We start from the raw sequence: 15,952 nt of genomic DNA on the forward strand, positions 1-15,952 counted from the left end.
AACAAGGCAGGTTACATAGTACAAAAGATGCCCGGAAAAATAGGGAGAGGTGAAACTGTAGAGGCTTCAAAAACTGGGCTCACTGGGCCTTCCAGAATTCTCTTCCCATCAGTCTTTTCTCAGATTGGTCCCTTCATCTTCTTGCTTTCATGAAAGCCTGGCTGTTCCCAGAGGTCACAGCTTCCCCGTGGCTCTTTCCTATGGTACTATTTTTGTGCCACAGCCCTGACACCAAAGGATCTGGAGGAGGAGGAGGGGGTGTCTTCCTTGAGTCCTCATGCCACCTTCAGACCATTGTTCTTCCCCCTTCCCTAAACTCTCCCAGCCTTGAATCTCAGGTTGTTTTATTATATCACCTTCTCTCCGTCATCACTGCACCCACCTGCTGCCTTCCAGATCATGCTCCCTCATTTCCTGATGAGGTTACCTCCTGGCTTACTGTCACTCTCCCAAAACTATTCAATTCAATTTCAATATCTATGTAGATGATCCTTCCCAAACCCCGGCCTCTCATTCTGAGAATACTTTCCTCCACTGATCTTGCCCTCCATCACATTACACTCACTAACTTCATACCCTAGCCTCAACCTCATCATTACTAACAACAGCAACACCCTTCTTAGTATCAGTGCCCCGCATTCCACTCTTTCACTACCACCTCTTATCTTTTCAGCTCTTCTTCCACTGTCCTAACCTCAGTACCCTTTAATCCCCTCTTGGACCGCCAACCAAGTGATCCTATCAACTTTCCACCGAAACTCACTCCCCCCTCCGGATGTCTTCACCCCCCTCTGTACTAAGCTTAAAACACATGATCGACTGTTATCATCATTCTCTCTAGTGCCCCTTTGATTCCCTCTCTCTCTCTCTTTTCCTAATTCTTTGGCAAAATCAAAACCCTGACTAAATATAACTCTATATATTGATATATTCTTTGTTTTCATTCACGTAGCTAAACAAGGTTAAAGAAAAACACACAACCATGGTAACTAGTCCTAGTTTAATTTCATGACCATGAACCTCAAATAGCCATTTAATGTGGGCCGGCAACCATATTCCACCGTTTACACCATCCTACCATCCTCTCAATCAATCTGACTCCCTTCTCGTTCTCAGTTATGACCTTCCTTACCACATTGCAGATAAAACTGAAACAGCGGGAAAAGAACTTCTCAGACCCTCCTCACATTGCCAACATCTACACACTCTCCCTTCCCATCTGTTATCACAGATAAACTGTTCATGATTCTATTGTGCAAACGGCTCTCATTTCTCTCACCAATCCTCACATCACGAATTCTTCCCTCTCCCCAATGCCAGTTATCTGCTGGAGATTTGCTATTTTGCAAAGAACCTCTCTTGACCTCGCTTCTCCCCCAGCGGCTGCCCTATTTCTTCGCTACCCTTCACAGCAAAACTACTTTTAAAAAGTTGTCTATATTCTCAGTATCCAATTCATATGCTTCCATTCTGTCTGAGACACACTTTAATCAGAGTTTCATCCCCACCACTTCACCAAAGCTGTTCTCAAAATCACCATCGATCTCCACTTTACTAAAATCAACGGCCAATTCTTATTTCTCATCTTACTTGACTTTCAGCAAAATTTAACCTAGATAATCACTCCTCTCTTTGCAATAAACTTTTCTTCATTTAACTTCCAAGACATGTAATTTCTGGTTTCTCTCCAGCCTTGCTGGCCATTCTTTCTCGGCCTTCTTTGCTGGTGGTTCGTGCTCTGACCTTTACTATTGGGGTGTGCTAGATTTTAGCCCTTAATCCTCTCCCCCTTCTCCATCTGGTCATCTCTTTCCCTTTCATGGCTTTAAAGATGATTTACTTGTCATTTACTTGTCAACAAGAGTCGATTTTATACTCCTTCCCAGACCAAGCTCTCAAACTCCAAATATGTTTATCCCACCACCCACATGATCTCTCCAGTTGTCCACAGACTTCCGATCTTGACCCCACTTCTGCCCTCAAATCCACTAAGTCCGCTTTGCCTTCAGCCTTCTCCATCTCAGTTGATACCAAACCCATTTACTCAAGTCAAAAACCATATAGTCATACTTAGCTCTCCTTTCTCTCTTATCCCACATCTAATCCATTGAAACTCTGTGGCCCAACTTTATTTTATTTTTTAATTTTTATTGGAGTATAGTTGCTTTACAATGTTGTGTTAATTTTTACTGTACAGCAAAGTGAATCAGCTATACGTATACATATATCCCCTCTTTTTTGGATTTCCTTCCCATTTAGGTCACCGCAGAGCACTGAGTAGAGTTCGCTGTGCTTTACAGTAGGTTCTCATTAGTTATCTATTTTATACATAGTATCGATATTGTATATATGTCAATCCCCATCTCCCAATTCATCCCACTCCCCCCTTGGTATCCACATGTTTGTTCTCTACGTCTGTGTCTCTATTTCTGCTTTGCAAATAAGATCATCTATACCATTTTTTTAGATTCCACATATATGTGTTAATATACAATTTTTTTTCTCTTTCTGATTTACTTCACTCTGTATAATAGTCTCTAGGTCCATCCACATCTCTACAAATAACCCAGTTTTGTTCCTTTTTATGGCTAAGTAATATTCCATTGTATATATATGTACCACATCTTCTTTATTCATTCATCTGTCGATGGACATTTAGGTTGCTTCCATGTCCTGGCTATTGTAAATAGTGCTTGCGTGCATGTGCCTTTTTGAATTATGGTTTCCTCTGGGTATGTGCCCAGTAGCGGGATTGCTGGGTCGTATGGAAGTTCTATTTTTAGTTTTTTAAGGAACCTCCATACTGTTCTCCATAGTGGCTGTATCAATTTACATTCCCACCAACAGTGCAAGAGGGTTCCCTTTTCTCCACACCCTCTCCAGCATTTATTGTTTGTAGAGTTTTTGATGAAGGCCATTCTGACTGGTGTGAGGTGACACCTCATTGTAGTTTTGATTTGTATTTCTCTAATAATTAGTGATGTTTAACACTTTTCATGTGCCTTTTTCTACCCCTAGTAAGAGCTACCATCATGTCTCGACTTGATTATTATGGTGGCCTCCTATCTGACCTTCCTCCTTTTACCCTCTACCCCTATAGTCTATCCTCAAATAATAGCTAAAGTGATCCTGTTAAAAAATAAGTCAGATCATGGGATTCTTCTGCTCAAAACCCCTTAAAAGCTCCCATTTCATATAGGGCTCAAAGTCCTTACATGGCCTGCAAGGCCCTGCCCCATCTGGTCCCTCTGACCTCACGGAGCTGATGTTTCCTTCTCACTCCAAGCTCAGGGGTCTCCGTGCTTTTCCTCAAACTGCCAGACTCATTCCTATCGTAGGGCCTGTCAACTGGCTACCCCTCTGCTGGGATGAACTTGCCATCTAAGCGGCTCTCTCAGCTCCTTCTGGTCCTTGATCACACATCTTCTCCACAATGTGGCCTACATGCTGACCACCTTATTTAAAATTGCAACATGCAACCCTACCACCTGATTTCCCCTACTTTTTCTTTTATCCGTAATATTTATCTTCTTCCTAAACACTATTTATTATGTTTATATATTACCTATCTCCCCCATATAATATGTTAACTCTCCAGGGGCAGGGATCTTTGTTTCATTCACTGATGTAATCCAAGTACTTGAAGAATGCTTGGCAACCAAATTGGCCCTCAATAAATATTTGCTGAAAGGCAGGTAGAGCAATTAGAATGTGATTGTAATTTGTCAATTATACCCTAATAAACCTAGAAAAAAATTTAAGGAACTCTATAATAATAGTCTGAAAAACAGCTAATGAAGGGTCAGTTCAGTGCTACCCTACAAATTATTTAATGGAGGTACAAGATAAATATCCCAGAATCCATGCCTTTAAAGACCTTATGGTGGAGAGACAGACAACTTCAAAATATTAAAAGATTATGGAGCAAAACCATGGTATCCTAGAGAGAGCAGCACGAGCAAAGGTTGAGAGATATGACACAGCATCACGTGTCTGGAGAGCTGAAAGCAAGTCAGTCTGATCAGACGTCATGGTCTAGTTGATGTGCCAACTTGGCTGGACTAGAGTCCCCAGTTACTCAGTGAACACTAATCCGGATGCTGCTGTGAAGGCATTTTACAAGTCCATAATCGGTTACTTTAAATAAGGGAGATTATTCTAGACAAGGGGGTTGGGGTGCTGATTCAATCAGCCAAAAGGTCTTAAAACCAGAGCTAAGGCTGTCCTGAAGAAGAAGTTCCACCTGTGGACAGCGACCTCCACTGTGCCCAAGAGTACCAGCCTGCCCTTCCTAACAGCCTGCCCTGTGGATTTCAGACCGGCCTAGACAGCCCTCACAATCATGTAAGTCAATTCTTTTTAATAAATCTCTAGTATAAATCTTCTACTGGCTCTGCTTTTCTGGTTGAACCCCAGCTGATAGAGTATAAAGTTTAAGGCAGAAGGGGGCAAAAAAAGGATGAGAAGCACTAGGGGCTAGATCATGATGGGCATTTGTTTTTAACATGCTAAGAGGTTTGGCCTTTGCCCTAGAATGAGTAGGACAAGCAAGATGAATGGCATGATCAGGGGTGGAAATGAATCATTCTGCATTTGGTGTAAAGGATACACTATGACAGGAGGCAAGAGGATGAGAGAGATGCTGGAGGTTGGGAAACTGTCAAGAGTTACCTGTGAGAGACGTGAGATGAGAACCAAGAAAGAAGGCCATCATGGAAGTCAGAGAAGTGCTTTGGGAAGAGGTCGTGGTCCATTCTGGTCGGGTGCATCAGAAGAGTCTGCTACTCACCACATTATGGTAAAAGGGGGTCACTAAGGGCCCCAAGAACCGCCATGACGGAGAGGAGAAGGCAGAAACCCGACAGTGTTGGGTTGAAGAGTGGCTGGGAAGGCAGAAAGTAGAGCCAAGCCAAGCAGATTACTCTTTCAGAAGTCTGGCTCAGAAGGGAGGGGAGAAGTGGCGGAAGAGAGAAAAGGATGCTGTGTCAAATGAAGATGATTAGAATGAGAGAAGCATTAGCCTTCTTCACAGAATGAGGGGAAAGGGCAAGGTCCAAGAGAGGAAAAGGGTGGCTAAGGCCACTGGTGAAGGATACAGGTGAAAGCTTGGTCAAGGACAGTGGGAAGACCCTCATCTTTTGAAAACCAGAGGAAAAGGGTGAAGGATGGGAGTAAACAGAGATATACGTGGAGATGCAGGGTAAGGGACCTGCAGTCATTCAGGCCCAGTGGCTTGTGGGTTTCTCCATGAGGTTAGGAAACAAGGTTATCAGCTGAGAGAAAGAAGATGACATGGCTAGAGAAGGAAACTTGACTTTAGTTGAGGTTGGGTGGCCACCTGCAAGAACATTACACAGAGAAATCAGGATTGGGTGAGACTTATACCAAGTGACTTCAGAATTTCCTCACAATTTGATGTTCCTATGAGTCAGAAAGACAGCATTCACTTGTTTTTCCTCAGCACCCAAAACAATGCCTGGCATATAGTATGCACTCAATACCTTTGTTGAATGAATGAACGAATGAATACTTAAATGAGCCTCTCACCCAAATACTTTTAGTTGTAATTACCAACTTTGATATACACTCATTTTAACATATTTAAGAGATCACAGATGCTTCTCAGAGCCTTGAAACTTCATATGACTTTAGTCTTCTCCCTTCACCTGAGGAGGAAATACAGGCAAGTCAAGCCACATAACTGAGGCTTCAAAGCGGACATTTTCAGCTTGACTTTTTCCCCGAGCTGTCTTAGAGCAAATTATCAAGAAACTGGCCAAATCTCTGTATTATTTTATTATACAATAAGCTTTTTTGAACTGAGCAAGTTTATTCACTGAAATTTTTCATTTAGATTCTCCCACTGTAAGTGGGATGTTGCCTTAACCTCTTCTGACACATCAAGCTCTCTTCCCTCCTATTGGTCTTGGTGACATTGACCACTGACTGAAGTGAAGAGAGAGAGAAAAAAACAAACAAACCAGACTCTTTTTAAAAAGCAAGCTTAACTGGAAGCATGGAAGAGTTAGACAATAAAAATATAATGCAGGCTGTGTCAGCCTCCTGCTAACACAGGTCCCTGTTGACCCTTCCCCATGCATTACCTGGGTGGAAGACTTTGGTTTTCCCATTAGTGATTCCAGAAGACTTTGCCTCCATTTTTAGTGACCTTCTGCCTGGTGGGAGTGAGGAATGCCTGACCACGGGCAGGCGACGTGACCCTGGGCGGCTCGCCACACTTCGCCGTTGGTGGATTTGCAAACGCTTTTCAGCCCCATGAATAGATAAACTTAAACCTGGAATAAGAAATAGCACCATTATATTGAAGAAGTCAGTGCAGAATGGCTAAAACGCCAAATTATTTTCTGGCATAAAATCCAGAGAGCGTTAAGTAACCTTGTTTCAAATTCTTAAGGGATGCTAGTAATATAAGAACTGTGATACCAGTTGATTTTCACATTACATTATTTCCTGGACATTGTTTCATTCAAAAGTGGACAGCCTCAGTTATTGTGACAAGAGTTTTATAAACAGATCCAATAAAGTTAAATACTAAAATTCTTCCAAAATCCTGGAAAATATGCACATAATTGGCATGCTGTTGTCAGGGGCATGAGGATTAGAAACTGTTGTGATATCTGGCATTTCAATAAACATTGACGAATTTTTTCCCACGGTATTCACGTATAGGCCAGAGTTAAAGACTGAACTCAGATTTACACCTCTGATAACCTTAAAATTATGTACGTTTTTAGAGCTATTTTATCTGCGAAAATTTCAACCATACTAAAAGTGAAAAGAATAGTATAATGGACTCGATGTACCTACCACCCAGGTTCACTAAATAAAGATCTTCCCAAAAAGCTGAAAAAAAAACTTTCCAATATTCACCTATTCCACTCCCTTTGCTGTCGGTTTGCTTTTTAGGTGCCAGAGTAGTTTAAAGCAAATCCCAGACTTCATGTCAATTTCATCAGAAACAATATTGATTGTATTAACTTATATTGATTATACAGATATGGATTACATCTGCTGATACATACAAACTATATTTTAAAATTCTAAGCTCAAAAGATAAAAACACTCCTATCACCGCTGGAGGTTGATAAAATACCAATTCATTATTAAGCAAATGATAAATAAAAGGAAAGAAGAAAGCATTTATCCTGCCTTTCCTTTACTAACCATACTTAAGCCAAATAGGTGGTAAGACAAAGTTCTTCACTACAGAAGAATTCCAGTTCATAAATTACTGATGGAAAATAGAATTAGAAAATCATTTTAGAAGCCTCAAGTAAAATATTAAAGGTTATATGATTTTTCCAAAGAAGCACTGAGGACAGAGCTGCAATTCAAACTCATGGTGGACTGAATCCAGATTTGTTCTTTAAAAAAAGCCAAGGAAAGGTGTTAGCCTTATTTGATGCCAACCAGCCAGGGGGACTTGTTAAGGAATCATGCCATCTGATGAAGGAAAGCTAAGCTTCACCAAATCACAAAATTTTTCATTAAAAGGAAAATCTCTATGAGTCTGTTTCTGTTTTGCTATATATGTTCCTTTGTATTATTTTTTAGAGGGGTTACCAGTTGGGAGAAGGAAGTGGGGAGGGGAATGTTAGGGGTATGGGATTAAGAGATACAAACTACTATGTGTAAAATAGATAAGAACAAGAATGTATTGTAGAGCAAAGGGAATTATAGCCATTATCTCATAATATCTTTTGATAGAGTATAAGCTAAAAACACTGAATCACTTATGCTGTACACCTGAAACTAATATTGTAAATCAACTATACTTCAGTAAAAAAAAAAAGAGGAAAATCTCTTGAAACTTGAAGGTAGAAATTTAGCGTTGGAAGTTACCTTAGCGGTTAGCTAATTCATCTGGTACCTTACACAGATGAGGAAACTGCGCAATGGCAGGGTAAAACAATCGGTTTACAGATTATCAGTACTGGAAGGCCTCAGTGAGAAGTCTACTACAAACCCAGAAATGAAGGAAATTAAAAACCTGCTCAGAGGTAAATTATAAATCAGCAATCATGGGTCATGTCAGAGGTATGAAGAATTACTTTAAATTTTCCCAAGGTTGTGGTGGGGCAGGATGTGACCTGGGCCAATTCTTAAGTTCTAAGGAATTTTAAGAAAGGATGATTCCAATCAGAATGAGGTTTGGTCAGCCAAGGAAAAGACAATAACAATACAAACAACAACAATAAACAAAACATGTAAGAGAGACAAACCCGGGCAGTGCCCATCCAGGCAACAGCCTCAAAGTTCAAAATTTCCAAATGCATAGCCAGACGGCACTGACACGCAATTTTTCTCTCCTTTATCCACTTAACTGCCCTCACTCTGACAACGCTCACCAGACAAACTTCGGATTAGGATGTGGCTTCCAGGGCAGGGAGAGAGAGATCACACGAGTATTCCCACCTCCCCGGCAGACAGGGTTCTCGGTGTGGATTAACAGACTGGCACCCTGGGTTTCCACACATCCACCTCCTCAAAAATTACTTAGTATACTCTGCCCCCATGATCCGGTTTCTAAGCCCACAAGCTGTGAGCCTGAGACTTGTTCTTGGGAGATTCACCCTGGTAAGACCTGCCATGCTAGGTGGCCCCTTGGGAGACAGCCTGGCCCCTTCCCCTCACACTGCATGCCCTGCTCTGATGCTCAGCTGCCTAAGCAAGTATGAGCCCTACTCGTAGGTGTCTCTCTAGGGGCAGAACTAGCACTACAGCATCAGCCTGGCATTCTTCCACTCTGCCGTGCTCCCTGCTACCATTCTATGCTCCACATTTCCAGAAAGGTGCAAAACAAATGTCTATAAATGCATCAAGACTTCAGAAGATGGCAATTCCCTAGTGGTCCAGTGGTTAGGACTCAGCGCTTTCACTGCAGTGGCACAGGTTCAATCCCTGGTCAGGGACCTAAGATCCTGCAAGCTTCGAGGTGCAGCCAAAAACAAAAAAAGGCTCCAGAAGAATGCACACAGATTTTTAGGTGACAGATGAAGGGGCTGGGAGGGATACTTGAAGTCAACATCAGATAGTACATGCAGTCTCAGTCTGCATATACGAAATAGACGGCTCTCCCAAAACCATTTCTTTTTTTAAAATTTTTAAAATTATTTTTTATACAGCAGGTTATTAGTTATTTATTTTATACATATTAGTGTATATATGTCAATGCCAATCTCCCAATTCATCCCACCACCACCACCCCCCGACTTTCCCCCCTTGGGGTCCATACATTTATTCTCTACATCTGTGTCTCTATTTCTGCCTTGCAAACTAGTTCATCTGTACCATTTTTCTAGATTCCACATATACGCATTAATATACGATATATGTTTTCTCCTTCTGACTTACTTCACTATGTATGACACCCTCTATGTCCATCCACATCTCTGTAAATGATCCAATTTCATTCTTTTTTATGGCTGAGTAATATTCCATTGTATATATATACCACCTCTTCTTTATCCATCCATCTATCAATGGGCATCTAGGTTGCTTCCATGACCTGGCTATTGTAAACAGTGCTGCAATGAACATTGGGGTGCATGTGTCTTTTTGAATTATGGTTTTCTCTGGGTATGTGCCCAGTAGTGGGATTGCTGGATCATATGGTAATTCTATTTTTAGTTTTTTAAGGAACCTCCATACTGTTCTCCATAGTGGCTGTATCAATTTACATTCCCACCAACAGTGCAAGAGGGTTCCCTTTTCTCCACACCCTCTCCAGCATTTGTTTTTGGTAGATTTTCTAATGATGGCCATTCTAACCAGTGTGAGATGATACCTCATTATAGCTTTGATTTGCATTTCTGTAATAATTAGTGATGTTGAGCAGCTTTTCATGTGATTCTTGGCCATCTGTATGTCTTCTTTGGAGAAATGTCTATTTAGGTCTCTTTCCATTTTTTGATTGGGTTGGGTTTTTTTTAATATTCAGCTGCATGAGCTGTTTATATATTTTGGAGATTAATCCTTTGTCCGTTGATTTGTTAGCAAATATTTTCTCCCATTCTGAGGGCTGTCTTTTCATCTTGTTTATAGTTTCCTTTGCTGCACAAAAACTTTTAAGTTTCATTAGGTCCCATTTGTTTGTTTTTGTTTTTATTTCCATTACTCTAGGAGGTGGGTCAAAAAAGATCTTGTTGTGATTTATGTCAAAGAGTGTTCTTCCTATGTTTTCCTTTAAGAGTTTTACAGTGTCCAGTCTTACATTTAGGTCTTTAATCCATTTTGAATTTATTTTTGTGTATGGTGTTAGGGAGTGTTCTAATTTCATTCTTTTACATGTAGCTTTCCAGTTTTCCCAGCACCGCTTATTGAAGAGACTGTCTTTTCTCCATTGTATATCCTTGCCTCCTTTGTCATAGATTAGTTGACCATAGGTGTGTGGGTTTATCTCTGGGCTTTCTATCCTGTTCCACTGATCTATATTTCTGTTTTTGTGCCAGTACCATATTGTCTTGATTACTGTAGGTTTGTAGTATAGTCTTAAGTCAGGGAGTCTGATTCCTCCAGCTCCGTTTTTTTCCCTCAAGATTGCTTTGGTTATTCAGGGCCTTTGTGTCTCCATACAAATTTTTAGATTTTTTTGTTCTACTCCTGTAAAAAACGTCATTGGTAATTCGATAGGGATTGTACTGAATCTGTAGATTGCTTTGGGTAGTACAGTCATTTTCACAAAATTGATTCTTCCAATCCAAGAACATGGTATATCTCTCCATCTGTTTGTGTCATCTTTGATTTCTTTCATCAGTGTCTTGAAGTTTTCTGAGTACAGGGCTTTTACCTCCTTAGGTAGGTTTAGTCCTAGGTATTTTTTTTCTGTTTATTCCAACGGTGAATGGGGTTGTTTCTTTAATTTCTCTTCTGACCTTTCGTTGTTAGTGTGTAGGAATACAACAGATTTCTGTGCATTAGTTTTGTATCCTGCAACATTACCAAATTCACTGATTAGCTCTAGTAGTTCTCTGGTGGCATATTTACGATTATCTACATATAGTATCATGTCATCTGCAAAGAGTGACAGTTTTACTTCTTCTTTTTGATTTGTATTCCTTTTATTTCTTTTTCTTCTCTGATTTCCGTGGCTAGGACTTCCAAAACTATGTTAGATAATAGTGGCAACAGTGTACATCCTTGTCTTGTGCCTGACCTTGGAGAAAATGGTTTCAGTTTTTCACCACTGAGAATGATGTCTGCTGTGGGTTTGTCATATATGGCTTTTATTATGTTGAGGTAGGTTCCCTCTATGCCCACTTTCTGGGAGTTTTTATCATAAATGGTGTTGAATTTTGTCAGAAGCTTTTTCTGCATCTACTGAGATTATCACATGGTTTTTATTCTTCAGTTTGTTAATATGGTGTATCACACTGATTGATTTGTGTATACTGAAGAATCCTTCCATCCCTGGGATAAATCCCACTTGATCATGGTGTACGATCCTTTTACTGTGTTGATGGATTCTGTTTGCTAGTATTTTGTTGAGGATTTTTGCATCTATATTCATCAGTGGTATTGGTCTGTAATTTTCTTTTTTTGTAGTATCTTTGTCTGGTGTTGGTATCAGGGTGATGGTGGCCTTGTAGAATGAGTTTGGGAGTGTTCCTTCCTCTGCAATTTTTGGGAAGAGTTTGAGAAGAATGGATGTCAGCTCTTCTCTGAATGTTTGATAGAATTCACCTGTGAAGCCATCTGGTCCTGGACTTTTATTTGTTGGAAGATTTTGAATCACAGTTTCAATTTCATCACTTGTGATTGGTCTGTTCATATTTTCTGTTTCTTCCTGGTTCAGTCTTGGAAGGTTATACCTTTCTAAGAAATTGTCCATTTCTTCCAGGTTGTCCATTTTTTGGGCATAGAGTTGCTTGTAGTAGTCTCTTGTGATGCGTTGTATTTCTGCGGTGTCTATTGTAACTTCTCCTTTTTCATTTCTAATTTTGTTGATTTGGGTCCTCTCCCTCTCTTTCCTGATGAGTTTGGCTAATGGTTTATCAACTTTGTTTATCTTCTCAAAGAAAGAGCTTTTAGTTTTATTGATCTTTGCTATTGTTTTCTTTGTTTCTATTTCATTTATTTCTGCTCTGATCTTTATGATTTCTTTCCTTCTACTAACTTTGGGTTTTGTTTGTTCTTCTTTCTCTAGTTGCTTTAGGTATAAGGTTAGGTTGTTTATTTGAGATGTTTCTTGTTTCTTGAGGTAGGATTGTATTGCTATAAACTTCCCTCTTAGAACTGCTTTCGCTGCATCCCATAGGTTTTGGATCGTCATGTGTTCATTGTCATTTGTCTCTAGGTATTTTTTGATCTCCTCTTTGATTTCTTCAGTGATCTCTTTGTTAGTTAGTAATGTATTGTTTAGCCTCCATGTGTTTGTGGTTTTTACATTTTTTTTCCCCTGTAATTTATTTCTAATCTCATAGCATTGTGGTCAGAAAAGATGCCTGATATGATTTCAATTTTCTTAAATTTACCGACGCTTGATTTGTGACCCAAGATGTGATCTATCCTGGAGAATGTTCCACGTGCACTTGAGAAGAGAGTGTAGTCTGCTGTTTTCAGATGGAATGTCCTATAAATATCAATTAAATCTATCTGGTCGGTTGTGTCATTTAAAGCTTCTGTTTCCTTATTTATTTTCATTTTGGATGATCTGTCCATTGGTGTAAGTGAGGTGTTAAAGTCCCCCACTATTATTGTGTTACTGTCGATTTCCTCTTTTAGAGCTGTTAGCAGTTGCCTTATGTATTGAGGTGCTCCTATGTTGGGTGCATATATATTTATAATTGTTTTATCTTCTTCTTGGATTGATCCCTTGATCATTACGTAGTGTCCTTCCTTGACTCTTGTAACATGCTTTATTTTAAAGTCTATTTTATCTGATGTGAGTATTGCTACTCAAGCTTCCTTTTGATTTCCATTTGCATGGAATATCTTTTTCCATCCCCTCACTTTCAGTCTGTATGTGTCCCTAAGTCTGAAGTGGGTCTCTTGTAGACAGCATATATATGGGTCTTGTTTTTGTATCCATTCAGCCAGTCTGTGCCTTTTGGTTGGAGCATTTAATCAATTCACATTTAAGGTAATTATCGATATGTATGTTCCTATGACCATTTTCTTAATTGTTTTGGGTTTGTTTTGTAGGTCTTTTTCTTCTCTTCTGTTTCCCAGTTAGAGAAGTTCCTTTAGCATTTGTTGTAGAGCTGGTTTGGTGGTGCTGAATTCTCTTAGTGTTTGCTTATCTGTAAAGCTTTTGATTTCTCCGTTGAATCTGAATGAGATCCTTGCCAGGTAGAGTAATCTTGGTTGTAGCTTCTTCCCTTTCATCACTTTAAATATATCATGCCACTCCCTTCTGGCTTGTAGAGTTTCTGCTGAGAAATTAGCTGTTAACCTTATGGGAGTTCCCTTGTATGTTATTTGTCATTTTTCCCTTGTTGCTTTCAATAATTTTTCTTTGTCTTTAATTTTTGTCAATTTGATTACTATGGGTCTCGGAGTGTTTCTTCTTGGGTTTATCCTGCCTGGGATTCTCTGTGTTTCCTCTACTTGGGTGGCTATTTCCTTTCCCATGTTAGGGAAGTTTTTGATTATAATCTCTTCACGTATTTTCTCGGGTCCTTTCTCTCTCTCTTCTCCTTCTGGGACCCTTATAATTCGAATGTTGGTGCATTTGATTTTGTCCCAGAGGTCTCCTAGGCTGTCTTCATTTCTTTTCATTCTTTTCTCTTTATTCTGTCCATGGCAGTGAATTCCACCATTCTGTCTTCCAGGTCACTTATCCATTCTTCTGCCTCAGTTATTCTACTACTGATTCCTTCTAGTGTATTTTTGATTTTAGTTATTGTATTGTTCATCTCTGTTTGTTTGTTCTTTAATTCTTGTAGGTGTTTGTTCTTTAATTCTTCTAGGCTTTTGTTAAACATTTCTTGCATCCTCTCAATCTTTGCCTCCATTCTTTTTCTGAGGTCCTGGATCATCTTCTCTATCATTATTCTGATTTCTTTTTCTGGAAGGTTGCCTATCTCCCCTTCATTTAGTTGTTTTTCTGGGTTTTTATCTTGTTCCTTCATCTGGTACATAGTCCTCTGCCTTTTTATTTTGTCTGTCTTTCTGTGAATGTGGTTTTTGTTCCACAGGTTGCAGGACTGTAGTTCTTCTTGCTTCTGCTGTCTGCCCTCTGGTGGACGAGGTTATCTAAGGGGCTTGTGCAAGCTTCCTGATGGGAGGGACTGGTGGTGGTCAGAGCTGGTTGTTGCTCTGGTGGGCAGAGCTCAGTAAAACTTTAATCTGCTTGTCTGCTGATGGCTGGGGCTGAGTTCCCTCCCTGTTGGTTGTTTGGTCTGAGGTGACCCAGCACTGGAGGCTACAGGCTCTTTGGTGGGGTTAATGGTGGACTCTGGGGGGGCTCACACCAAGGAGTACTTCCCAGAACTTTTGCTGCCAGTGTCCTTGTCTCCGCAGTGAGCCACAGTTGCCCCCCGCCTCTGGAGGAGACCCTCCAACACTGGCAGGTAGGTCTGATTCAGTCTCCTATGGGGTCAACTGCTCCTTCCCCCTGGGTCCCGATGTGCACACTAATTTGTGTGTGCCCTCCAAAAGTAGAGTCTCAGTCTCCCCCAGTCCTGTCAAAGTCCTGCAATCAAATCCCACTAGCCTTCAAAGTCTGATTCTCTGGGAATTCCTCCTCCCATTGCCGGACCCCCAGGTTGGGAAGCCTGATGTGGGGCTCAGAACCTTCACTCCAGTGGGTGGACTTCTGTGGGATAATTGTTCTCCAGTTTGTGAGTCACCCACCCAGCAGTTATGGGATTTGATTTATTGTGATTGCACCCCTCCTACCACGTCACTGTGGTTTCTCCTTTGTCTTTGGATGTGGGGTATCTTTTTTGGTGAGTTCCAGTGTCTTCCTGTCAATGATTGTTCAGCAGTTAGTTGTGATTCTGGTGCTCTTGCAAGAGGGAGTGAGCACAGGTCCTTCTACTCTGCCATCTTGAAGCAATCTCCCCCCAGAACCATTCCTTCTTGTCCCTTTTGATCATTGGGTTGAAGGGACCAGGATTGTGACTCAGCATGGCACTTCTAGCTCTTATATAACTCCCCTCAAGGAAGCACAAAATGACAGATAAGAAGAAAAATTACACAGTGGAAATAAAGGCCACAGGTACTTGAAACTGTTGAACTCCTTGTTAAAAAATCTAATAATGTAGATCATGGGGAAAATGTCAAAAATAAAAAAGAATTCACAAGTATTACCAGGAGAGGATGGATAGGAGGAAGATGGGCATGTTACAGGGGAATTTGGGCAAAACCCCTGATGTCTGAGCAAACCTATCTGGGTCCTCCAAGAATTAAGAATTCTCAGAGGTACAGATGAAGAGCCTGGACCATCAGAGCTCTCCTCATACAGAGGCTAAGTCAACGAGGGAGAGACATGTACACAAATAGTTAGTACACAAGACAGCAAATATACTCCAGTCTTATGAAAAGCTAACATTTACAGGAGATTCAGCAGTCACCTCTTCAGAAAGGAATTGTCAGTCAATAAATTGCATCAAGATGGGAATAAAGATGCAGACCTACTAGAGAATGGACTTGAGGATATGGGGAGGGGGAAGGGTAAGCTGGGACAAAGAGAGAGAGTGGCATGGACATATATACACTACCAAATGTAAAACAGATAGCTAGTGGGAAGCAGCCGCATAGCACAGGGAGATCAGCTCGGTGTTTTGTGACCACCTAGAGGGGTGGGATAGGGAGGGTGGGAGGGAGGGAGACGCAGAGGGAAGAGATATGGGGATATATGTATATGTATAACTGATTCACTTTGCTATAAAGTAGAAACTAACACACCATTGTAAAGCAATTATACTCCAATAAAGATGTTAAAAAAAAACTTTAAAAAAAATAATAAATTGCATCATCCAATTTG

At 40.5% G+C, this 15,952-nt stretch overlaps 1 protein-coding gene across 1 annotated transcript in view; it reads right to left on the reverse strand.

Moving 5' to 3' along the window:
- ANO4 (anoctamin 4) overlaps positions 1-15,952 on the reverse strand; it is a 470,138-nt gene that overhangs the window by 231,177 nt on the left and 223,009 nt on the right. The window contains exon 4 of the mRNA XM_061204482.1: positions 6,105-6,296. Coding sequence (XP_061060465.1) covers positions 6,105-6,296 — 192 coding nt within the window. The remainder of the gene's footprint in view (positions 1-6,104; positions 6,297-15,952) is intronic.

Source organism: Eubalaena glacialis, chromosome 11 (assembly GCF_028564815.1).
Source record: "Eubalaena glacialis isolate mEubGla1 chromosome 11, mEubGla1.1.hap2.+ XY, whole genome shotgun sequence".
NCBI classification, from domain to species: domain Eukaryota; kingdom Metazoa; phylum Chordata; class Mammalia; order Artiodactyla; family Balaenidae; genus Eubalaena; species Eubalaena glacialis.